The sequence below is a fragment of the Pollicipes pollicipes genome, unplaced genomic scaffold (genome assembly GCF_011947565.3).
Source record: "Pollicipes pollicipes isolate AB1234 unplaced genomic scaffold, Ppol_2.1 Scaffold_4295;HRSCAF=5057_pilon_pilon_pilon, whole genome shotgun sequence".
In the NCBI taxonomy this organism is placed as follows: Eukaryota; Metazoa; Arthropoda; class Thecostraca; order Pollicipedomorpha; family Pollicipedidae; genus Pollicipes; species Pollicipes pollicipes.
In genome coordinates this window covers 40,966,345-40,991,138 of record NW_023596461.1, presented here as the reverse complement: position 1 = coordinate 40,991,138, position 24,794 = coordinate 40,966,345, and the positions used below count along the sequence as shown (strand labels likewise).

The 24,794-nt window shown below is 49.6% G+C and overlaps 1 protein-coding gene across 2 annotated transcripts; it reads right to left on the bottom strand.

Annotated features, from left to right (window-relative positions):
- Positions 1 to 1,980: 1,980 nt before the first annotated feature.
- On the bottom strand, positions 1,981 to 10,313 carry LOC119096734 (protein-S-isoprenylcysteine O-methyltransferase). 2 transcript variants are annotated; one of them, XM_037219647.1, is made up of 7 exons: positions 10,200 to 10,313; positions 6,601 to 6,868; positions 5,855 to 5,946; positions 5,085 to 5,254; positions 3,191 to 3,306; positions 2,636 to 2,737; positions 1,981 to 2,268 (listed from the first exon to the last, which is right to left on the bottom strand). In XM_037219647.1, exons 2-7 carry the CDS (start codon positions 6,826 to 6,828, stop codon positions 2,080 to 2,082), a joined length of 897 nt encoding a protein of 298 aa, XP_037075542.1. In that variant the 5' UTR covers positions 6,829 to 6,868; positions 10,200 to 10,313; the 3' UTR covers positions 1,981 to 2,079. The 2 variants fall into 2 exon arrangements, with proteins under 2 accessions (XP_037075542.1, XP_037075541.1); XM_037219646.1 differs by lacking the exon at positions 10,200 to 10,313 and adding an exon at positions 9,461 to 9,524.
- Between the last annotated feature and the right edge of the window lie 14,481 nt (positions 10,314 to 24,794).

The window sequence follows — 24,794 nt, the reverse complement described above, 5'->3', positions numbered from 1 at the left end:
TCCAATACAAATGTGGAAATCCTTCTCAATGGTGGTCTAGCAAATAATTATATTTCACCTTAATACGTGCGTGGTTGCACCAGATTCTCTTCAGTCACTTCGTATTTTCCTTTTTAGGGGTGCGGTCTCTACGCTGTAACATTTCTGGAAAGACTGGACTTTTAGGCCCTATGGTCGGCGAGCATGTGGAGTAGTGATAAAGGAAACACTGCAACATTTCCGTCACTTAGTACTTAATGCGTTTACGGAGCTGCCGTTCACAATAGGCTTTTTGCTGGTTCCAGGAAAAATTAAATTGCAAGTTTTACTAACCCTGTCACGACCAGCTGGTCGGGGTCGTCGCGTCTAGGTACAGCAGCTTGTTTTGCGCCCTCCCTGAATCAGCACACTAATTGATCAGAACGCAGCTCATTTTTCAGTTTATTAATACATCGATAACTGAAAACCTTCTGTAACATGACGAGCACAGAAGGCAGCATTAAGAGAGTCAGTTTCGGCACATGAAGACCTCTTAGAGCAGTGTTTTCATCCCCCTGGCATGCTCACGTCTGCACACAACTAGCGGCAAAATCTGTCCCGAACTTGCGGCACGGAAATGAGAAGCGGTACGTTAGCAGCCTACCCATAATAGGCATGCTTAACAATAGGAATGGTAACATTCCACATATTCGCTTCAGTGCACCTACTTCACCTCGATACAATGTACCCAACTGCTTCGTGTGGATAAAGCACGACGTCAAGTTGTCAGTTATATTGAACACGGCTTCAGAGGTAATAGCACACAAGCCAATGACGAGCATGAGCCACACACAAATGACTCTTCGACTAGAACAGCTCCTCCAAAACCCGGCATCGCAGACGCATGCTGAGACCCACATCACCTCAGCCTACAATGCCGATGTCAAAACATTCATGTGAAAAGGTGTCTTTGTTAGCAGGAGCAATAAGAAAAACGTCGCAGATTGGCAGACCGCCGCGGAACAGAGCGAACCAGCACGGGCCATAACACACACCTTCAAACACCATCCTGCCAGTCCCCCCACGGCCCGTCCGGTCCCCACCTTGTTCTGAGCTCATCTCCAAACTCTGGGTGTCAGAGCTTTACGGCACACGAGCCCGCCACCTATCGGACGAACAGCGCGTCGACGTTGCTCGGCCCCCACAGCCATGAGGACAGAGTTGAAGCCCATCACCAACGCGGTGGTGACGTCGGAACCAGCCCAGACACTGGCCGAGCAACACCACACTGACGCCGCGCTGCAGGACCGGACAGCGACCCTCGCGAGCACACACATGCGTCACGGCGGATCAACGCGCAGTTATCACACACAAGCGAAGCGGTTCGAAACGAGCCGTGTTCGGCCAGCAGCTGATGGGACACGGCCGGCCAGCTCCAGGGCTAAACAATCGTTCACAAATCGGATATCGCCACCCCCGCGGAGCAACAACAGCAGCCCTCGGCTTCTGCTAGAGCCCCCGCTGCGTGACAGTCGCCCCCCCCCCCCTACCCAGTGCAGGAATAAGGACACCCGGCCAGCGTCGATGCGTTGAGCGCTGTGCAGCCCGGCGGCTCAGTAGCGCGCCGAGCCGTGCGTCCGCGGCGGGTTTTGCGCCGGGCTGCCCCCGCTGGCGGGCGACGTGCCCGGACCGGCACCACCCCGACATCGGCGACGACGGTCAGCGAACGAGCGGCGGCGGCGGCGGCGCAGGCTGACGCAGGCAGCCTGTGAGCTCCCGCTCTGCCACAGGCGCCGGGACGGCGACCTCGCCACCAGCCGGTCCTCCGGTGGCGAGACGGCGACCTCGCCACCAGCCGGTTCTATGGTGGCGAGACGGCGACCTCGCCACCAGCCGGTCCTATGGTGGCGAGACGGCGACCTCGCCACCAGCCGGTCCTATGGTGGCGAGACGGCGACCTCGCCACCAGCCGGTCCTATGGTGGCGAGACGGCGACCTCGCCACCAGCCGGTCCTATGGTGGCGAGACGGCGACCTCGCCACCAGCCGGTCCTATGGTGGCGAGACGGCGACCACGCCACCGGTCCAGACGACGTGGGTCGCCTCGCGCCACGCCGCGCCACTACCGCTCCCGGCTGAGTTTGAAGCCGGCTATGCCGGGCAGACCAGTACCCACGCGCTGCTGGTAGGCCAGGTAGGCGTGCCCGAAGAAGTTGATGAGGGTGGCCTCCTCGTAATGCACGCGGTCCCGGAAAAACGTCCAGGACGCGGCCGTGTATCCCACCAAACAGACGGGGTTGGTGAGCAGCAGCTGGGTAGTAGAGGGTGAACAGCAGAGCATCAGTGCGACAGCTTAACGACAGGGACAGCACAGCCACAGACCCAGAACCAGCGAGAAATCCTCATGAATGCTGATGCTTAAACAAATACCACCGGAAGCAAACTAATCCATTTCAAACCCATGAGGACAAAAACACAGTGCAATGTTTGCATATAATTAGAATCAAGTGCAATGTCTGTACAATGCATGCTAAGAAAACAACCACATGCCATTGTCCTAGCATACGAAAACACAACTAAGCTGCGAGCACTCTATCGGGATATCTGAAACACTGGTGGCAAATGGACTTATTACAGGTCCTGGTTTCCGCCAATAGATGTCAGCACACCCCGCCTACCTGCGTGCCCACACTCCACCAGAACCAGCCGACGTAGCTCGGGTGACGGAACCAGCTGTACACGCCGTGCGTCACTAGCACGTGGTCAGGACGCCGCTCGTTCTGAAAACGACATCGGAGTTCCGACCACTCGCGCTCCGCGCCACATCTGAGCAACTACGGGCAATTTCACTCGCACTGGCTCCTCAGGCAATGTAGAGATGAACTGTTTTAAGCGAAGCAGGCATGTTACAGTCACAGCTTGACAGCGAGCCGGCGAATCAAGCGGGGAAAGCTCCGCTCCGATGGTAGATCTTCCAAGCGTATGCACTAAGCATTTCACAAAAGGAGGACCGCGGAACATAGAGGCGCAAAGCACGCGATAACTAAACGCGCACGTTCAAACCCCGCCAGAGGCAGCTCACGCAAAAACGTAGGAGCAAAAACAACTGAGCGCAATGCGATGTGTCCCTGCGACCCAACGACCAAAGGCTGCTGCGCTGCCGCAACAGCAACACTGCATCGGCACCAGCGCCCAGCCCTCCGCGCACGACACGGCGCCGTGCCGAGTGTCACCTGCACGATGTGGTTGAAGTTGGTGCGGGCGGTGAACATGGCCAGCTTCCTGATGACCTCGCCCGAGATGCACAGCAGTAGGCCCAGGCCGATGGTGAAGGAGCACTCCTTCATGTCTGCAACGGCGCGACGGGCGTGCTCAGCACGGCGGGCTGGGCGGCTGGTACCCGGGCCCTCCGTCGGCCGGTCGGGTGCGTGTTGGCGATGCGGCGCCGCTGCGGGCGGTCGGGCCGAGCGGGCGCCGGCTCACCCCTCCCAGTCGCCGCAAGGCAAACTGAAGGACGCACTGCACTCACGCCGCCCGCCGTTCCGTATGTCCGCGTCACTCAGTGGTAAAAACATGCCCGGTACCACCGGCGCAGGCTTGGCAGCTGACTTTGGCAGAGGTCGTACGGTTGGACAATACTCGCGCGACCAGGATAGTGACGGCAGTTCCAGACAGTGTCAGCAGATACATGCTAAATGCAAGCAGCGATGGAGCGAAAGCAGCCCGTGCGCAACAGACCGGACAGAGCGGCGTTTGGGCCATTCACGAGCGGATTATCAGCCTCCGGGGCACCGCAAACCCGAGCGCGGACGCCAGCGTCCGACGAACCACTCCGGGAGCAAAACGGATGCCAGTCCCAGGCGACGCGGGCTCAGCACGTGTCGACGAACCACTCCGGGAGCACACCGACAGCCGATCCCAAGCAACGCGGGCTCAGTATGTGTCGACGAACCACTCCGGGAGCACAGCGACTGCCGATCCCAAGCGACGCGGGCTCAGCATGTGTCGACGAACCACTCCGGGAGCACACCGACAGCCGATCCCAAGCGCCGCGGGCCCAGCACGTGTCGACGAACCACTCCGGGAGCACAGCGACTGCCGATCCCAAGCGACGCGGATTCAGCACGTGCCGACGAACCACTCCGGGAGCACAGCGACTGCCGATCCCAAGCGACGCGGGTTCAGCACGTGCCGAACAGGAAAAGGAGAAGTGAACAGGTCACGGCAAGACCTGCCTGCCCTCAGCCTTCATTGGCGCAGGGATCAAAAGCACATACTTCCAGTAAAGAATGACGTGTGCTTGATCAATCTGAACGCCATAGGACATGGGATACTCGAACCGGATGACATGACTCAACGTTGTTCCGATGCCTGCCGAATTCAAGTGAAGCCTCCCTGGTCAGACGCCCGCCGATCTTCGGCCGTCAATCAGGACCAAACACGGAAGAAACCTGCGCTCACTGGGCCTCAGAAACAGCGCCACCGGGCTCGAGAACCAGTCGCAAGCTGATACGACAAGCGCACTAAGGCCAAGACGGTGGCATAGGTGGCAACGTGCAATTACCTAGCATGTGATATACAAGGGATGTAGAGACAGCAATCAAGTAGAACACAATGTCAGCCAGTGCGGCGAACACATATGTGCCAAACAATGATACTTGATGGGGTTGAAATTGATGTCAATGCGCCATCTCGCTGAAATAGTATCAAAGTGGTGCCTAAGGATTTCTTGTTCACTCATATCCCATTGTATCCACTTCTTGGAAAATACACAACAATAGAACAAAGGTGGTGCTGCCAAATATAATTCGCATCGCTTTCAAAGCACCTCATGAAAGAATCAGACCAATTTTCTGGTAATGACGGCTGAATGTTTTAGGGCTTGTGGGAACTTCAACTTAAAGCATCACTTCTGTGCATTTGAACTACCGATCGGCTTCATGTGGTTCCACATCACACAAACTAAGGGCGAAGAGCGCCAAATTAGCATTCTTACAAACAAAAATATGCAACATAGTGTCACAATAGCCTGTCAATGCCACAACCTTAGTTTGTCCACCACACCATACGGCCCCGAAGGCTGGCTGCCAGCTCTGCTCGGCAATGGCATGACCTTGGCCGGCTGACCTGGGAACAGGGCGCGCTCCAGCCAGAACTCGAGCCAGCTGGAGACGGCTGCCGCCGCGTACGCCACGCTGTGGTTCAGCAGGAACGAGTCATCACTGACGGCGCGTGGGTTCGTCAGCGCCGTGCAGAGGTACTCCGAGAAGTGGAACCCGCACAGCACCATCATGTACCTGGGCAAGGGTCACCTGGTCAGTACAGGTCCTGGGAGAACATTACGTAGCAACGCTGCTTAGTGTACAGCCTATAAAAGGACCCGTAATAGAGCCATGGAGCCCAGCCAACACGCACAAATGGAGAGCAACGATATAACGACACGTTCAAATTTACCACGACAAGCTGACAAATAAATGGGTGAACACGTGATAAGCGATAATGACACAGCTATGGATACAACATTTCAAACTGTTAAGCCCAGAACTGCGATGAAACGCAGTTCATGTGAACATTAAACACAGTGCAAGTACAGCAGAGAACTCCGTGCTAAAACTGCCGTGCCGCTGCTCGCGAGCCTGGGTATGTTACGACCGGATTTACGCAGGCTACACCCGGCATGGAGCCACAAAAGTAAAGCCCTTATCACACCGCGGCAAATGACGTGGACAAAACGGCCGAATGCACCTGTTGAGGACCAACCGAACTGATTCGCTCCCAAGCGGGTGCCGCCTCACACCGACGCAGGTCACACGGACAACAGGCGGACATCGGACATCGGACATCGGACATCGGACATCAGACACGGCCGGCGGGTCTGGACACGCCCCGGCACTGACCATCCGAACGGCTGCCAGGAGGTGGGTGCCGAGGTAGCCAGGATGACGCCCATGGCGAACCCGTCGCCGAGCAGCGCGGCACGGATGGCCGTCTGCGGGGAGAGGAGCCGTCACCCAGGCAACGGCCACCTGCCGTTGATATGGTGGGCCAGCAGTGAGGGGGGACGACTCACATTACTGGGGATGATTTGTCACCACTGTCAAATGAGTCACCACACCAGAGGCAAGCCATCAGAACAGTGTAGGGGAACCTGTCACAAAAGTTACGTGAAAATGACAGGGTTTACGTCACACAGGGTGGAACTGTCACTGCAGTACGGAGGGATAGGCTTGGGGGGGGGGGGAGGTGGTCTGCCAGTCACATCAAACAAGGCGGGGCTGTCACTGTAGCAAGGAAGGAGAGGCTTGGGGGTGGGGGGGGGGGGGTGGTCTGCCAGTCACTCACGTCAGACAGGGTGGGGCTGTCACTGCAGCAAGGAGGGATAGGCTTGGGGGGGGGGGTAGTCTGCCAGTCACGTCAAACAGGGTGGGGCTGTCACTGCAGCAAGGAGGGACAGGCTTGGGGGAGGGGTAGTCTGCCAGTCACATGACAATTGCCTGCCTCATCAGAGCACACGAGAAGACAGCCTGCCACAGCACATCGCAAATATGAAGGCACCTGATCAACGATAGCACAGAACAAGCAGCAAGGTTAACCCAGCCACCTGAGGAGCGTGCAGACAGCCGCAGCTGTGCGGGCATCTCACCTGTATCTTCCTGCCCTGGTACGAGCTGTGCATGACGGCCACGGCCGCGCCGCAAAACACCACGGCCACGAACAACGCGTGGCCCATGAACACTTCGTCGAAGAACATCTGCTGCAGCGCCGCCACTGTGGCGGGCACAGCCAGCCCGATGAGGAAGCCGCGGGTACTGACGCTGCTGTTGGACTCGGAGCGGCCCGAGCGGCCGTCACCGCTCGTCGGCCCGCCCATCGTCTAGGCGGAGGCAGGTGCTGTGTGTAGTGATCTCAGCCTGCTGGACAAACGTGGGCGGGTGAAGACAGGCTGGCTGCGGGGGTAGACAGGGAAAAACGTCAAAGGGAGGGAAAGCGTATTGCATGGATGGTCAAAGACCAACATCGAGCTTTCATAAATCGCTAGGGCTCCACATAATTTTTGGTTGAGTGCTTTACACATCAACCATTAACTTCATGCCTCAGTATGGAAACAGCGGGTGGGAAGGGGAGGGGGCAGACACATGCACTCACAATTACACAGAGAGTCCCACCTTGGGTAAAGACAACAGCGAAACAATAGCGAAGGGAAATCAAGGTGCATAGTGATTAAGGGAGAGACAAAATGAGAAAAAAGCTGGATATCATGACAAGGCATTGGTTCTTTCAAGTGTGTACTGTTAAAACACTATCCTTCCAATAGACTGTAGAGCAGCATGCTTTCTGATAATTACCCGCTTACCCCTCCTAAACTGAATTTTGCTGATTCAGCTACATTACTTAACATAAAACCAGAAACAAACTGTGAAGCAATAACTATGTACACTTGAATTAATTTGTTTTTATGTTCAGACTGATTCATTCAAAGGTCCTCGATTTTTTGCATATTTTCTCGCCCATGAACTTTGATGTTCCAAAAGTAAAAAAGTGTCTTTTGTTTTGGCTCAAGTTTGAAAGTTTCAGATGTGAGTTGATCAACTTAATACTGAAGTTCTTTCCATTTTTAAATCCTAGGATTATTCTGGTGAATTCTTTTTCATTGCATTTACTTTTCAAACATATGGAGAGATTACCCTCACAAAAACGGACCCTTGGCTAAAATGGGGTGAGGGGCCCCGCAAGTGCCCCAGGTCACCCCTGGCCGACTTGAGACTCCTCCCATCACAGGACCCCTGTTGGACACTGGTGGCCTGACCGTCAAAAGACCACTCATTGTTGTAGGGACTCCGACCAACTGCAGTAGAGAAATTTGCTATGCCTTGTATGGAGCATCTTGCATAGGTTCTGCACTTCAGAACTGGTATGGTTACACTACACAGCATTTAGGTAAATCTATCATGATGGCAAAAATGATTGCAAAACCTGACCCCTCCCTACATGGGAGCATTCAATTATGTGTGATACCCCAGCTTGTGCTTCCAATTTGGTATTCATAAAAATCCAGCCCTCAATAACAGGACTTCATCATATCCATTGGGAAGCATGACAAAATGAAAATACCAGGAGCTTAATGGCCAGTCATGTATCATTTTATGTGTTGGTGGGGGCAATTCAACTTACTGGTGCTGTGTGCATATGTTAAACCATCATGAAGTTCATTGTATGCTCGTTTTTGCCTGACAATACAGGTGTTGTTAGGGTTGGGGTTGCACTAGAGTTGTGGGTCAATTTGACCCCTGAAAGGTTTTATCAGAACGATTTACAAACAGCGCAGTGTGGCCATGCCAAACTTTGCCTTGCTGTAGGCAATGGAAGAGTGGATCTTTTGGCATACACAGATGTATGTTGTGAGATCACTGATCTATGGCAGGTCAAATTCAGACCATGGCTATCAGAGGAAGTCATTTCCAGGGAATTGTTCAATCTGATACATAAATAGAGGGTAAGACAAAGCAATACATCTCTGAAATGCTTTCTTGGGCAATACAACAATAACCCTCATAATTAAAACAAATTACACTGACCTAAAGACCAGGTATACAGGCTTGACTGATGTCAACACTGACCTGCTTTTATATTTGAGCCTGTTTAACAAATATAGCTTTTGGTGCTCCTTTCTAATTTACTAATGACAGGATCTGCAACAGACATGTTCCAAGAGCCTCTTCAAGGTCAGAGCACATCACTGACCTAAAATAACTCTAATCAATATTCTGTTTTTGGGATTATACTGCCTTCTATAAATCATGAAGCTCTTTGAAATGATTAAATATAAGTAAACTCATAGCTTTTTCCACAATGTCCTTCTCAGCATAAAAAGGTCACTGCAATGAAAACCAGTGGCCTTTTCTTTAAAACAAGTACCTTAGTTCAAGCTGGTTGCATGAGGTATGCAAGCACTTTGGAAACCAAGTTTTTGAGATCTCAGGGGGGTCAAAATGGCCCCTACTCAAGCAAAGGGTATTCAATCAGCTACCCATGCACATGGTAATATGGGAGGTATATGTGCATCAGAATGTTCTTGTATTAGCCATAACTTAGCAGGTAAATTAACATCATGGTACCCTGTTCCAGACCAGGAAGCCTCTTGTATGCATACAAAGACTCCTGTTCCAGATAATGATGCCCTGTTTGGGGATAGTGAGGCATTTTGGTTACTTCAAAAGTGCACTTTGTAAATTGGAAGGACCATGTCCTGAATTACGAGCTTCCTCTGCCATACTACAAACCATGGGAGGTTTGAATAAGATCTCATTAGCATATACTGGATGGCTCACTCCAGCTAAGGCATGCACTGTGCTATTCCCAGGCACATGCTCAGCAGTTCTCCCATGCACCAATATGCCTGGCTGTGCATTATCTATAACAGTGTAAAAAATTGGTGCAGACAGGGAGTCTGATGTAACAAACAACAAAGCACTAAACAAATGGAAGCTGCAAGGAAAACTCACATATGTCTGAATTTTCACATTCAAAGGCTTGAGCAGATGGATTTTTAGAACAGTGACACTCTAGTCTGCAAAATACAGCAGATTTGTGAATGCCATCCTTTATCTTTATCCCATATTATATCTTGCCACTATCTTTACTGCTGTCATATCATCCTGTCTGCTTGACTACTAGTGCAACATTTTTGAAACCAGATATCTTCAAATTAAATTGAAAAACAGCAAAATATTGTACAAGCCCGAAGGATTTTGTACCCACTAGCCACTGATGCTTGTGTTGAACAGATAAGCCAGCCACAAAAACCAGCATAACTATTATGCCTGTGTGTGCAAGAGAGCTCTTAACTGAGCATTTTCTTTTGTTCACAATGCTGAATGCAGAATGATTAATTAGTTATTATGCCTGTGTCCACAATAGAGCTCCAAAACTGAGCATTTATTGTTCACAATGCAGAGTGATTAATTAGTTTTTGAATGCTGCTGATTTGGTAGCCTAATGATGTAATACAACATGTTGGATGGTAAATTCAGTGCAATTGCGATCTACCTTGGGTAGAGCAGTGGGGTAGTCATTGGGTGCAAGCAGATGGTGAGGGAAAATATTGAAACAAATCCTAGTCATCAAATAACCAGCCCCTGCCTCAACCACAGAAGTGGCCTGCCTCATTTGAGGTCGGATCAGACCTGCCCCATCTATATCACTGGTCAGTCAGATTCTGAGAGTTAGGCACATACCACTCACTTATAAATCAGCGAATCGACAGGGCGGCGATAAAAGTCAGGACAGTCCGTCAATTGGCTACCAGTGAAAGTAAATACAAGACTTGGAGAAACGAACAATTATTCGCACCACTATCAAAACCCACCCGAATACCTACCCAACCACCCGGCAAACTACAACAGCAATACCAAGTCAGTGGCTGCTATCTAATGACGCAGATGCGTTGTATATGTCTCGTAGTGAATGATGGACGGGTATGAACTAAACGACTGACTAAGCTTCTTGAGGACACTATGCTCCAAGCCTATTGAACAGATCTCCATGAACATTCACCATTCGGTGCCAATTAAGCAAAGCTTTGCTCAATGTAATCTAATGACCTTAGGGTATGGTAACACGCGCTCGGGTGGCCAGTTGAATACCCTTCGCTCGGGTGGGGTGGGGGTCAATTTAGGCTGCGCGTGTACACCCTCCAAAAACGGAGGGCGGTTACGCACCGGGCCTATACACCCTCCAAAACAGAGGATGGTTACGCACCGGGCTTACACACCCTCCAAAATGGAGGGTGGCTACGCATCGGGCTTATACACCCTCCAAAAATCTTTCAGATGGTTGTGCGTGTCAAGCATACGCGGATTACCAGCCTTATAGTGAAGCAAGTGCAAGTATGCAGAATACTGTGGGAAAAGTTGGCCCTATGCGTGATAGGCATCACACGATCACGAAATCCATCAACTCACTCTGAGCCAGTCCTATTCTGATCCGAAATTTTCGGCCGCTGGGCCCACATCTCCAGCGAATGGATGGCCAGCATGCTAGTGTTGCACGCGATAAGCCCGGGTTCGAATCTCAACCACCGCCGCTGTTAAGTGGGTGTCTTCATGGTCTATCGGTGTGGCGTGATTATGCCAACTCGCTTCACTTCTAAGCGGAATGAATTCTAATTTGGGCTTTTCATACCGGACAGCAGCGTAGTTTCCAATGCCAGAGGGGGGACTAAGGATAAAGAGGACGCCGTCCCTCCAGGGGAGGGAGTTCACACCCTACAGAGATATTGAGGATCCCGTGAAGGTTGACCGTGAATCTAAGTGAGGCCAGCGACTTGTGTTAACATTGATTGAAAATGTGTAACTGAAAATGCAATGTGTAAAATGTGCAAACATTAGTGAAAAGTTAGGCGCACACCACCCTTCCGGGCAACTGCCTCAAGATCATTCCTCCCCAGCCCGGGGTGTCCACCAGCTGCCATTCTGGCGACATGGAGCCGGATTCGCCTGATGGGTTCGTCCGGAGGCCCTCACAGATGTGCGTCCCACGCTGGTGCCCTCCCTGGCGCGGAAGGCCCTTTGGCGGCTTCTGGCCGGGGCATTTGACTCGGAATAGGCGCAAGAGCCCTCATTGGGGCAACAAGATCTCTGATCACCGCAGGTGATCCAATAACTGGCACAGAGACCCATTTTTGGCCAACGGACCCTTGGCTAAAACGCGGTGAAGGGCCCCGCAAGTGCCCCGGGTCACCTCTGGCCGACTCGGGACACCTTCCGTCACAGGACCGCCTGTTGGACACTGGTGGCCTGACCGTCAAAAGACCACTCATTGTTGTAGGGACTCCGACCAATGCAAATCGCGGGCCCCGGTCTTGTTCCTGCTAGAGAAATGGGGCCCCAGGGCTCAGAATAACACACAGTCCATTATTCGGTGTAGTGGTGTCCGGCCGAAATAGGTGCCCGCACTGTCCCAGGGGTCCACAATCGGCGAAAGAGGCGTATTGGCTGACATTTGGGATCACAGCCATGCGGGCCAGGATGACCTGCAGCCTTTCGACCCTTTCCTTTCAGCCTTCCCATCGGACCGTTGATCGCCAGTCTTGAAGGGCACATCGGTTCCTCTTCGGGCAGCCTCGCACACTCCGTGACCAACTCGGGGGCCCTTTTCAACACCGGACCTCCGGTTAGGCGCTGTGTATCCCTGGCCGACACAGGGGCTCCCCATTGGCTCGAGGAGCACTGATCAATGTAAACTGCGGGTCCTGACCTTGTCCCTGCTTAGGAAATGGGCTCCCAGGCCCAGGCCGGGGCCCAATCAGTGCAGGGAGCCCTCTGACTGGTGTTTGAAGGTCCGACCCGCGCCCCTCAATGACCTTTAGCCAGCTCTTCGGGTCCCATATCGGATTTACGATGCTCCCATTTGATATTTCGTCGTGGTGACCTGAATGACACTTCAGGCTTAGGATCAATCACTTTCTCCCCGCAACAGCCCGTCATCAAGGGCAAACTGAGTTCGGGGGAGTGGCAGACAAGTGAAAAATAACAAAATTTCCCCCCCCCCAAAACGTATGGCAACAAGCAGGGGCGGATCTAGAGAGGGGGCCACGGGGCATGCCCCTCCCCCTTGGGCCCCGAAGGGGCCGATTGGCTCCGGGGGGCCCACAGCCGACTGAACAGGTGCAGTTTTTTTAACATAAAACGCAACAAAAGTGGGTATCTCTGGACTTTCAGGCCACCAAGAACAGTTGTAAGCAAAAGTGAAGGGCTTATGAGAAGTCCCAAAAATTACCCAATGATTGGAAAAGTTGTGAACTGGAAATTTTAAGTCCCATTACACCATCTAGGGCCCCATGCTGTTTCTAGGGGACATATATGCCCCTTGCAAGCTCATTTCAGTCGTTTAGAAGCATTCCACGCTGCCCTTCATTCCTTTGCATTTGCTCAGAGGGCCCTGCGCTGCTGTTGGGGCCCTTCCTGTTAGCGTACCGGGGAACTCTTTTCAATTACAGGACCTTCCACGGATTATTTCCATTCGCCAGAAAGGGTCTGTGAGCGGTAGCCAGAGTCCCATACCTTAACCTGCCGGGGTATTCTCGGTTGCTCAGAGGCCCTTTACCTGGGTATCGGTTAGCCTACCGACACACTTGTGATATGCCCATGGGTCCTCTGCATTGGTCTACGGCATTTCCAATTCTCTGTCACTGGCCTACGGCCTTACCCCTTTGGTCTCATTTGCGGCTGACTTTTCACTCCTACCGAGACTCGTGTTGTCAACCTGTCCGTGCACTCTTGATTGCACAGGGGTATTAATTTATAGTCTTGAATGATTCCCCTTTGCTCGCATGGTCCTGTGCTATGACCGGGGCTCCATAGTCCAGCCTGTCGAGACACTACCAATCGTTTAGGGGCCCACCACGTTGGTCTTGAGTTCTATTTGCTTGCTCTGAGTACCCCATACTTGTTGACGGGAGCCACTTTGTTGGTCTCCTGCGGCACCCATGACCACTCAGGTTTTGTCCCTATTGGCCTTAGTGCCTTCGCCTTTGAGCTGCAGTCGAATACGCGCCAATGAATTTATTACGTGCAATTGCTGAACATAATTATGTATGCCTTCGCCGTCGTATGAGTCATTTCCACTGGCTATTCAGCGTGTCACACTCATTTATATTTACGGTCAACCTTCACGGGATCCTCAATATCTCTGTAGGGTGTGGACTCCCTCCTAGCATTAGCGACTACGGTGCTGTTCAATATGAAAGCACTATTTAAAATTCCTTCCGCTTAGAAGTGAAACGAGTTGGCATCATCACGCCGCGCCGATAGACCATGAAACCACCTACTTAACAGCGACCGTCGTCGAGATTCGAACCCTGGTTTACCGCGTGCGAGACCAGCTGTCCACTCACTAGAGCTGCGGGCCCGGCGGCCGAAAATGCGTAACGATTAGAAATGGTTCGGGGTTGATGAATTTCGTGATCGTTTGATCCCTATTACGCATAGAACCGACTTTTCACACGGGATTCTGCATTTTTGCACTTTCTTTCCTCCAAAGCTGCCAATCCGCGTATGCTTGACACGTGCAACCATCTGAAATATTTTTGGAGGGTGTATAAGTCCAGTGCGTAACCGCCTTCTGTTTTGGAGGGTGTATAAGCCCGGTGCGTAACCGCCATCCGTTTTTGAGGGCGTGTACGCACTGCCCTCTTAGAAACTGTTCTTTACATTTGGTGTAATCTTAAGCTATCATTGTTGATATTCTGCTTGCTCTTAGGCCCCAGAAGGTAAGGAGACCAAACTCACTGTTGGGATGCAAAATTGAACATTGCAGAGGCTAGTGGCTCACCCCCCCCCCCCCCCCAAACAAACCAAATCGACACTCGTGATGACCATGACAAACCATGACCGAGGAACTCGAGAACTCCTCCTGTCTGAGAATAGGGGGAAGGTCTCCCTCGCCCCTTTGGGAAACTTATGCATCTCAAACAAAACGATTGTGTGATGAAGATTTTGTGGTGATCTGTCTCATACGCGCGGAGCATGGGGGCTGGCTGGCTCTGCAAACTAATTTCGGCGGTTCCTTGCACTTTGAGTGATCTTAAACACGCGCTCGGGTGGGGTCGAACTGTCTCTTCGAAGATTTTTCCAGAATGGTTTCCGAACGGCGCGGCGCAGCCGCGCCACATTTTGCATGTCTGTAGCCAATCGAATAGCAGATCGTTTGGTGTCAAATAGATGTACCTTGTAAGGTCACTGCTTAACGGCAGGTCAGTCAGGTCATGGATTCCGCGAAGTCAAATGCTAAGGAATCGTCCAATCTGGTACAACAACGGAGTGTTAGACGAGATCATACATCCCTGAGATACTTTCTTAGGCAGCGCCACAATTGAAGGAACAAATTCCATGGACCTAAGGTCAGCTTTGAAGGTCATGCCAAGGGCAAAGCCAATCTGTTTTATTACTCCAGGGCTTGCCGTATGGAATAGTTTCTGGTGCTCATTTCGAATTTATTCGTAACAGGAACCACATTATACATGTTCCACGCACTCCTTAGAGGTCATAATAAGTCACTGATCTAAAATGACCCGGGTCAACATTTTTTTTTTTAGGAACATACTACCTAGCGCAATCTTGTCACTTATTCAAATACAAAACTCGAAGCAGTCTTGTATGATTTTGGTCACCGCGACCTTCGAATGGTCAAACATGGCCACTAACCTTAAACGATCATGTGACCTTTTGCTTAGAACAGTTATCTAGGTTTCGGGGGCCGGAGACCAGCCTGGAGATTGACCTTGTTTGACCTTATTCGACTCAAAGGTCATGGCCTAGGAACCCTGAGTTCAGGTTAAAGTTTGGATCTGAGAAAACCCTTCTTCCCTTGTAACACAAATTCATAGTTGCTCTCACCACCAGATACAAATCGTAAAAGCTGATCGGATAAACGATGCGACAAACTTAACATGCCTACGGCCATAAGACACGCAATGGTTTGTAAGGTTAAAATAAAGGCTCTGGAATATGTACATGACCTAAGGTCTTCATAGCTAATTCATATCGCCGTACCCCACAACCGAAATACGCGCCGCCTCTCATGACCGCCATAGCAGGGCGCCATCGGCGCCCAAAGGGGCCTCTAAAGGGCGTCTTCACATACCGATCATGGACCCACCCCTGCATGACTTCTGTGCTGGTTTCATTAAAGGCTTTTCATAACTTATACAAAAATAAAAAAAACAGATGTTGTCTTTCGTCAAAACGAAGTGACTGAATTCGATGAAAAAATAAAGGAGTAAGTTTTGGGGCCTTAAGTTTGCCCCCCTCCCCGAACAGTTGACAAAAACTGACACCCCTATGTGTCGAGCGATCATCCAGAGGAAATGCTGGCTGCATTTGCGACGCATCGCCCTTGGTGCAACGCGACGAGTGCGTTGCGGCAAAGAAAACTGCAATAAGTGCGCCGGTGACGCTGTCTTAGGGTATGATGAGTATCATACGTGGCCACCATCTTGGAACATCCATGTCATGCTTAGGACGTTTTCAGCTGCCAGGAAAATACAAAATAAAGCATTCAGAATGCGGTGCACAAAAAGGTGTGTCATCGACTGGGTGAATCTCTTGATATCAGCTGAGACAAAAATTTTCCTTGGCACGTGGACTTGTGATCGGGTCTGTCGCACCGCACCAACGCTGATATTCGTGAGGCGGGAGCAGTTTTTCTTTGATAGGCGAAGGAAGCCGTATTCGATACTAGCGCCACCTATTTTACGCACTGGGACCTTCCTTCAACAAGCCTCAAAGCCGCCACTTTCCACACTACTGGTACTTAGTGGATTAAGTATGAAATATATATCATGGAGAGCACCAGCAAAACATTGCCAAACAGCTTTTAAGCTGACATTTTAGTAAGGAAAATTAATTGTTGGCGGAACCCAAAGCTGTGCAGTTATGAGAATGCTGTAGCCGACCGGGCTAGGTTCAAGTTTGTTGTTGCTAACGCATCACTGTGATGTTGATTTGCAATTTATATGCTTTTTGCGTGGGACATATGGGTTCATTAGCGTAGTTTTCCCCGTACTGAAACATTTCTTTCGAGCAATTACTTGTATAAACATGCCAAAGGCTACACGGTCGCACACCGAACATTTTGCGATAGGCCACCCGGCTCTACCGTCTCACCACCAACTGCCGGCTACGGGAAAGCATTGAGCCACATCAGGTGGCTGAGCGAATCGAAGAGGAATCTCACTAATGTCATCTTCAAGATCGCGACGGTAGAAATGAGACACTGCGGACCAACGAAGCGATTCCTGTTCATGATCTAAAATGCGTGACAAAACTGGTCGAGAGGGATTGATATCCTCCCAACAGAGCTACAAGCAAGAAAGCAAAAAAAAAAAGAAGAAAGAAAGAGAGTGACAGCGATGCCGCCACCGCGAAATTCAACAAGCTCTTTGATGTCGCGAAATGCAAGTGGGCGAGCCTCAGTGCAGCTTTCCATGACCAGTTGCCTGCAAAGTGTATCAGGAGGGGGTTGCCATGAAGGACCAGTGCAGGCACCGGAAGCTTACCCCGGGGTCATATGACCGGATATGATTGTGACTAGGGAGGCTCGCGAGGTGCGGAGGATTGCCAGACAACCCCAGAAGCGTCGTGGTTCGACCGCCAGTGAGGCGGTGTCTGCTGCTGAACCTGAGTCGTTTTCCCCGCCGACTGCTGAGCCCGCGCCGCCTGCTGAACCACCGCTGGCTGCTAGTACTGACCCCGAGCCTGTTTCAGGACCAAGCGTTCTCAGCGCTGGCGAGTCAGCCAGGAGTACGAATTCTTACACGGTTCCGTACATGGTAGAAGGTGGCGACGACACCGATTGTTGGTTCCGGTTGAGACCACTGTCGCTGTAGAATATAACGCCAACGATCTGACTGACACCGCTCTGGCGGCTGACAGCTACATAGGCTCGAACCGGGCCGCTGCTGCTATCATCAACGCCTTTCAACAAGACAGCAGAGTCGGACTAGCTAATTGAAATCAAATATCGTAGATCCTAAGAGGATTTACAGCGCAAGAGACAGAGCGAGAAGGGAGACGGCTGGTTAAAATTTTGAAGCAATCCCCGAGTCAGGTTTGACCATCCTCTTCTCTGACGGCCGGGAAGGCAGGAGCTACATGAGCCACACGGAGCCAGTCGAATGCCGTCGAAAGCACGTAGTTGTCATCATTGTGCCAGGCAGCCGCTACGTGACTCATTTTACATCCGAATTCGGCCGCGCTCTGCACTTGTTCAACGAGCTACACTCCGTGAGCCCGCAGTGCGACGGTCGAACAAATATGCTCGGCTGCGATGGCACGGCCGTCAACACTGAAATCACAGGGGACGTGTTCCGGCTGTTTGAGCTGGCCACCGAGCCACCCGTACACTGGCTCATCTGCCAGCTGCACGGGCAACGAGCTGAACCTCCTCCATCTGCTGCTGAGCTTGGACGGCACGACCACGTGATCGAAATGTTTCTAGACCCATCGGCAAGACCTGTACCGGAGAGGTCTGGGGAGGGACGTTGTGGCATTCAAGCCTAGGTCGGGGCACGTACCAAACCCGCCGATCGACCTGATTCAGCAGCTGAGCACCAACCAGAAGCTGCTGTGCCTTTTGGCCTCCGGCGTTCAAAACGGCTTTGTCCGCAACCTGGCAGCCCAGCGGCAAATCAGGCCATGGAACCATGCCAGGTAAATATGAAAACGTATTATCTTCGATCTATAGCAATGAGCGTTTAATGTTCAGGTATCAGTTTATATTTCATGTGTTCACCGTTGAGCATTTATTTATTATTATACCTTGTGACGTAGCATGTCGCATCATTTGCTGGTTGGCCCATGCTGACGAGCACATTTGTTGATATGTATTCCGTCACATTTAAGGACTCTGGATATCGGCATAATTACATACACTAAAGAGGCGCAATAATTTTGGTATGATCTAGTGCTAAGCTCGTAGCGAATTGCTCTCATATATTCGCTTTTGATTTCAGATGGCTGACACTCGCCGCTCGTCTGCACCCAGTTCACATCTCTACCGAGACCTCCAGCAGCGCTCTCAAGAACACCGTCCATGGCGTGGTCGGCCACTATGTGTCCATATGGTTCGTCATCCGGCAAAACAGCGGCTGCGACTTCGGCTTACTCAACTTGTTCCGGAGCATTGCGCTGTTCCACGACCTGCTGCAGCACACATAGGCCACGGTGCAGCCAGTCCTCCGGCGTAACGGGTACTGAGTCCGTCCAGAACAGCTGATGCTGGACATGGTTTGGGATGAGAGCCGCATGGACCGCGAACAGGCGGTTCCGATCATCGCGCCGCTCGTGAGCAGCAAACCGAGGGTCTCATTCAACCCAAGGTCTTCGTCATCTCAGCGGTAAACTTCAAGGCCGTGAGGTACGCCGAACTGATTCCCTGACACGGACCAGTCACGCAGCCTCCACTGGGAGGCCTCAGGGACTGCGAGCTGTGGAAGAAAGTGCAGGCACGCTGGCCATCTTGCCCTATCTCGTTCACACTAGGAGTGAGACGCAGCGCCGCACTGCCGAGGACGTCTGCGGCTGGAGCTGGAGCTTCGGCAATATGCGGAGCCCAGCTGGGAAGGTTTCTGCTACCGTGCGATCTCTGCCAACACGCGTTTTGGCCTTCCAGTCTGTGAGCAGTTGCTGTTTGGGCCGGTGCATCGAATACACAAGCTCGGCAAGGAGCAAGATGTGTATGGGGTCACCCTACCGCCCCCACCCCTCCGTGGTGCAGACTGCAGAATTTGCTGCACGTCTTAAGTTGTACGCCAGACAATATATTCTGAGTCATGTGCCATGCATAATTTTGTTAACATCACAAGAATTGTCTCCGAGAAGTGAAAGTCTAAAGCAACGCTAACCAGCACACTCGTGCAACGAGTTCATACTTAACAGCTTATAAAGTTTCTGCCAAATGACAATCAATCGAGCAGTGTTTGATCCGCATATTAGACCTTAGATCGGGGCATTCTCGTACGACGGCTTAAGGAGCGCTCGGTAGCATCATCTCTATACGCAAAGGTGTTTTGTGTCGCCTGCCGCCCACGGCTTGGTGCTACCTGCAGCGCCGAACGCTGCTCAGCATGAGGTGACTGCAACACCGGGTGTCGGTTTACGATGATATTTCGATCGATTCGCGCCTCACGAATTTAAGTTTTTGGGAAGAACTTTTGCTATACCTTGTGCTTTTGGACTCCTGCGCCAAAAATGTATTTGTCTCACTTGGTTTTGTCACTGATGGTACACCCTAGTGCACAACGTCAACACCCAAAAACAGGCAAAATTACTAAAACATGACAGTTTAAAAAAAAATCATTAATTCTTAGCCGTCCACGGAAAGTCCGGTCCGGTGCGAAATGACATCAGCTGGCAACCGTCTGACACTAGACTGGTTCGCGTGTATCATCGTGAACTCGAAATCGTCTGCCCAACCGCATTAGGCGGCAATGACTGCCGAGAAACATCACGCCAACAAACATCACGTACCTGGGACAAACACCAGGCCGGAAACGTGCGTCAAAAGAGTGGACTCAGCCATTTAAAATTTAGACCTCAATTGAACGGACTTTCTATTTTTCCCGAATCAACTCAAAATCATCCTAACTTAGTTGAAAAGAGTCGGACCAGCGCTTACGATCAGCGTTATGAGTTTCCCATCCGGCAGTAGGTTCTGGAGATCCTTTTAAAACCTTACCACGCGACTTAGACCCAATTTCCGGGCGATTCCAACCCACGGCGTGTTCAAATCGCGCTATTTTTATTTTTCGATCTCAGATCAATGGCCTGATGACATGGCAACCTTACAACGATGTATAGTATAGCTAATTAACACATTCACATGGTGGTGAAAACCGCATGCCTATCTCTCAGCGCTTGGAATGTAAAACTGGACCATTGGACCATTCAAACGCGTTGGATAGGAAAACAATCCGCCATTAGCAAAACTGTTAAACAACATTTTGTGTAGAGCATGTCACGGAATATATTTTCTCGAAAAAGCATGTCCAATTCCAGAAAAAGTGAAGGTGCAAAATTAAGTTTTCAAATGGCCAATAATTTGTTTTTTTTAATGTAAGATTTGGATTGAAAATGCAATTGTGGATTCAGAATCAGCGTTGAATTTGCGGACAGAACATTGATCAAGACTTTTGCGCAGCATGTTTGAAAAGCTATAGTTTGGTAAACTCTTGGTCAATTTTTCTCAAGGTCTCTTGGTCAATTTAAACCTCTTGGTCAATAGTTAGTAAGCTCTACACGTCTTGATCTTTTGAGTTACAGCACCGTATGTGCCTTTTAATTTCATGTCCAATTAGCCGTAAAACATTGAAATCAGACTCATCTCAAAAACTGACCCATTTTGGCCAACGCATCTGGTCGAAACGATATTGTCTTAACCAATCGTCCTTAAAATTCTGAATTCAGCTTCAAACGAAACGGAGTTGAAAGCACAGTGTCTCCACATCCAATGTTCTATAGTTTATATCAGAAATGTTTGCAGCTTTTACGACATACACCGAGAAAGTCCAAAATTTCGACCACAGCTTTTCGGTTGCCAAATATGCCTTATAGACTGCTGAGCGTTTCTACATGGCACGTTGTTCTCTCAGCGATAAGTTTTTCTTGACTTTCAAAGGCAGTAAAGGACGAAGATAACTTTCCCACATTTTAATCTCTCAAGTATCTTCTAGCCGAGTTACCTCAAAACGTTACTCACGAATGTTTGATCATGGCTTTTGACGCCATACATCTGATGAGATCTAACTTTTTTATTAAAGTAATTTCCGCTCGCGCGTCTGCAAAATGCTTTAAACAAGAAAACGTTTCCCCATAGCTCTACGCAAAATCAAAGTTTTTGGTTGTAAATTGTCCCGAATTTGACCGACTCTAAGATTTCAAAAAGAGATTGAAACTCCTCTTGACGTCCCGCATTATCCAATATGAGAAGATTCGTTGAACAATTTTCTTTCCGTGCGAACTTGAATTGAGTATTATAATTACGTCCCAACGATAACACCTGCACACGCATGAACGAAATTAAGACGTCATATGGGCTTGCTGAGTTCGGCCTCCCCAACTTTTTCGAGCGATCGCACCCAGAATTTCGAGCATTTTGAACATTTACGTGGAAATTCATTGGACGTCTCCAAACCGCACTCGCCTAACCTAGCGAGAAGTTACTTACATAAAAATCCCCAATGTAGCTTATTTCAAGGATGTCATTCAAGCAGTTTGGATATTAGACCAGTACAGTTTTCACCACAGTGTTCAAAATTAATGGAGCTGGTACCTGGGCAAATGTCATGACCATAGCATAAGCGAAAGTGACGTAAAGTTATATTAAAACTTGAGGATAAATCCAACGCATCGAATTTCCGAGCGAGAGTACACTTACCACCGAAAAGGGTAAAATCACTGCATATCCCTCCCCGAAAATAATCGCAAATCGGCCCATTAGTCAAAATTCAAACAGCAATTGCTACCTCATCGCTGTTTGAAAAGCAAACGCGGTAATCAGATCTCTATTTCTGGAACTGACTCACCATGTTACGCGCATGATGTTTTGTGGCAAGACGTGAAACACGACAAGGAATAGAAATACTTTGTTATGGTGGACATCGAGTTCTTACACTAGTCAGAAAAATAGAGCGCATTTTTTAGGTGTTTTTTAGATCGCTTACACCTTGTAAAGCGAGCTAGCTAGAATTCCCAGTCAGGTTTCTGACAAAATATAGCGTTTTGCATTACCCATTGAACAAAACCGTTCGTGTCATTTCATCTTGTATAGAAACTGACTTGTGAAGTTAATAATACCTCACCATTTAATATCAACATAAAACGTGTCATTCTAAAAGTGCATTGATTACTTCTTTCCGACAATCATTTGCCGCAAATTTTAATAGGCTGCAAGGAGTTGATCGTTAAAAACAGTTGGCACGTTAACGTTTCATGCTAAGCATGGTCGAATTTTTAGGGTGCCACAAACAGGCCAATTTTGGACATTCAAGAGGGAAAATGAAACGTAGCGAAACTTGAATGAACTCGCAAGATTATAAAAGAACGTCGAGTTTTCATCTGCTTTTCTTAAGTGTTTTGTTTTTTAATGTCAAAATTGACCGATGAATTACAGACCCTCCTGTTAAAAAGAATCCCGTCTAAAACGTCTAAGATCTAAGCAGTCTATGGGACTCCGACCTAGACGGCTTTTTAAGTTGTGTATTTCAAAAAGATGAAACCATATGACATAATGTAGAATACTGTCAAGCATATACTTTTGGCGCAACAAGCTAATCACCTTTTCGGAGATCTCTTTACGTTCAGTTTAGCATTACTACATGGCTTGATTTAACTTCCTCTTGTGTTTCTTACATAACGTAGACATTTTCTTGCATGTATCAGGTACCATGAGCCCCACGTGGTTATGTTGTTTGAAAATCGAGTTTCTAACATGCAGAATTGCAACAAACCATGTCAAAAATGGTGAACAATTGTAAAAATTGCTTTTACACTTGTTAACACGAACTCGACGCATACTTGGACGGGCTACTCATCTCTGACTGGCATTGGTCTTTCCATTTTGAGCGTATTGATCCATAAGCTGACAAAGCTGATTTTTACAAAAGTTGGAAGGTTAAGTTAAAGCTTGGTAGAAGCTGGAAAAATCGCCCAAAAATGGTGCACCAAGACTTCAGCTCGACACAAAAGCATGGCGAATTTTTGTGCACTGAGATAGATTATCGGTTGTCGTCGTCGTCATTGGGGCTTTACGACGCCCTCACCTGCTAAGGCTAAGTGGCGTCGCCTGCCTCTCACCCTAGCAGGAAGAGCGAGCACCGCGGGGACTCAAACCCATGCCTCGGGTTTCTCAGATGCGCAGAGGTTAACGCAGATATGTTAACCATTGCATTGTTGACACTCACAGACAGATTGTAAGAATAAACAACTTGCAATGACCTTTCGAGTCATGGCCAAGTTTCTGCAATGCTCCAAAATTCAGCGAGTAATTGCAGATAATTAGGTTTCAAAAAGCAGAACCACTGTGAAGTCTTTGGACCACGACTGATAAGATTGTTTTTATCGGTACATCCTAGCAGTATAGCAGTGATTTGTTTTGAAGCAAAACACGATACGAAGCACGAATCTGATAATATGATTTACATAGCTCCGTAACTTTTGTTTAAGATATAGACACCGGGTTGTTTTAACTTTTTACCGATGCTTGATGCGTTTTCTGTAAAAGAACACCGCTACTTTGCTCTTATCTCCAGGATTATTTTTCCCAATTCATCCCAAATTAAAAAAAGAATCAACAAATACCAAACTAAATTGAGGCACTACAAGCTGAGATGAAAGGGAAACATACTGAAATGTAATGGTACGAATAGGAACACAGAATGTATTTATCTTCTCAAACATTTGATGCTCAAATGCAGTATGAACTTATAATGTGCGTTTAACTACTCGCGCGGTTGATAAACATAACGCTGAATGCTTGAGGTAGCGAAGTTCACCAATCTGTCATAAACGATCACCCGCGTCTGCGCCGAATCTGTCGCATATCGGCCCCTCTTTCAGAGACGAGTCGAAGGTAAGCGCTGATCACGAGTCAAGTTTGTGTTTCAATCCGACAAAAATTGACCGAGTAACAAACAAAGCATGAACCCCAAAACACGACGAACATGCAATTCGTAATGTTAATCAATGTGACAATTGATCACGTGTTTGGCAACTTTCCACTCGCCTTTTGAAGATAAGAGGCGCTTTCAGATCACATAGCCAAGTGATTCCTGGTGCATGCGTCTGGCAGGGTCGCCTTTTGAGAGATAAGAGACGCTTCCAGATCACATAGTCAAGCGATTCCTGGTGCATGCGTTTGACAGAGTTATGCTTTTCATAGCGCTTGACCAGCCCACGGGACCGACGCGACCGTCCCGGGCGCGGGGACCCGTGCAGTTCCCCCACTTAACACTGCGAAGGGTCGGGGAGGGCCGTCGCAAGCAAGGAAATCACCACCCACCCTTGTCGACACGGTAAGGGGAGTCAGGTGCTTTAAGATAATGCCGGACTAAATTTGATCGGGACTTAACCTAGGGCTGAGCCTCAAGCTATCACTGGTCACCGCGAACAACTAGAATCGGTTAGAATGGTTCCTAAACGGGAACATAGGATTGTTCGTCTCTCTCTTTCCCTCTCTCTCTCTCTCTTTCTCTCTCTCTCTCTTTCTCTCTCTCTCTCTCTCTCTCTCTCTCTCTCTCCTCTCTCTCTCTCTCTCTCTCTCTCTCTCCTCTCTCTCTCTCTC

Excerpts from the sequence above, each read along its gene's own strand:
- LOC119096734 (XM_037219647.1), bottom strand. The coding sequence starts at position 6,828 with ATGGGCGGGCCGACGAGCGGTGACGGCCGCTCGGGCCGCTCCGAGTCC. Across the intron at positions 5,255-5,854 it reads TCCTGGCAGCCGTTCGGATG|GTACATGATGGTGCTGTGCG; the intron begins GTCAGTGCCGGG and ends ACCCTTGCCCAG. Across the intron at positions 2,269-2,635 it reads GGTGGAGTGTGGGCACGCAG|CTGCTGCTCACCAACCCCGT; the intron begins GTAGGCGGGGTG and ends TCTACTACCCAG.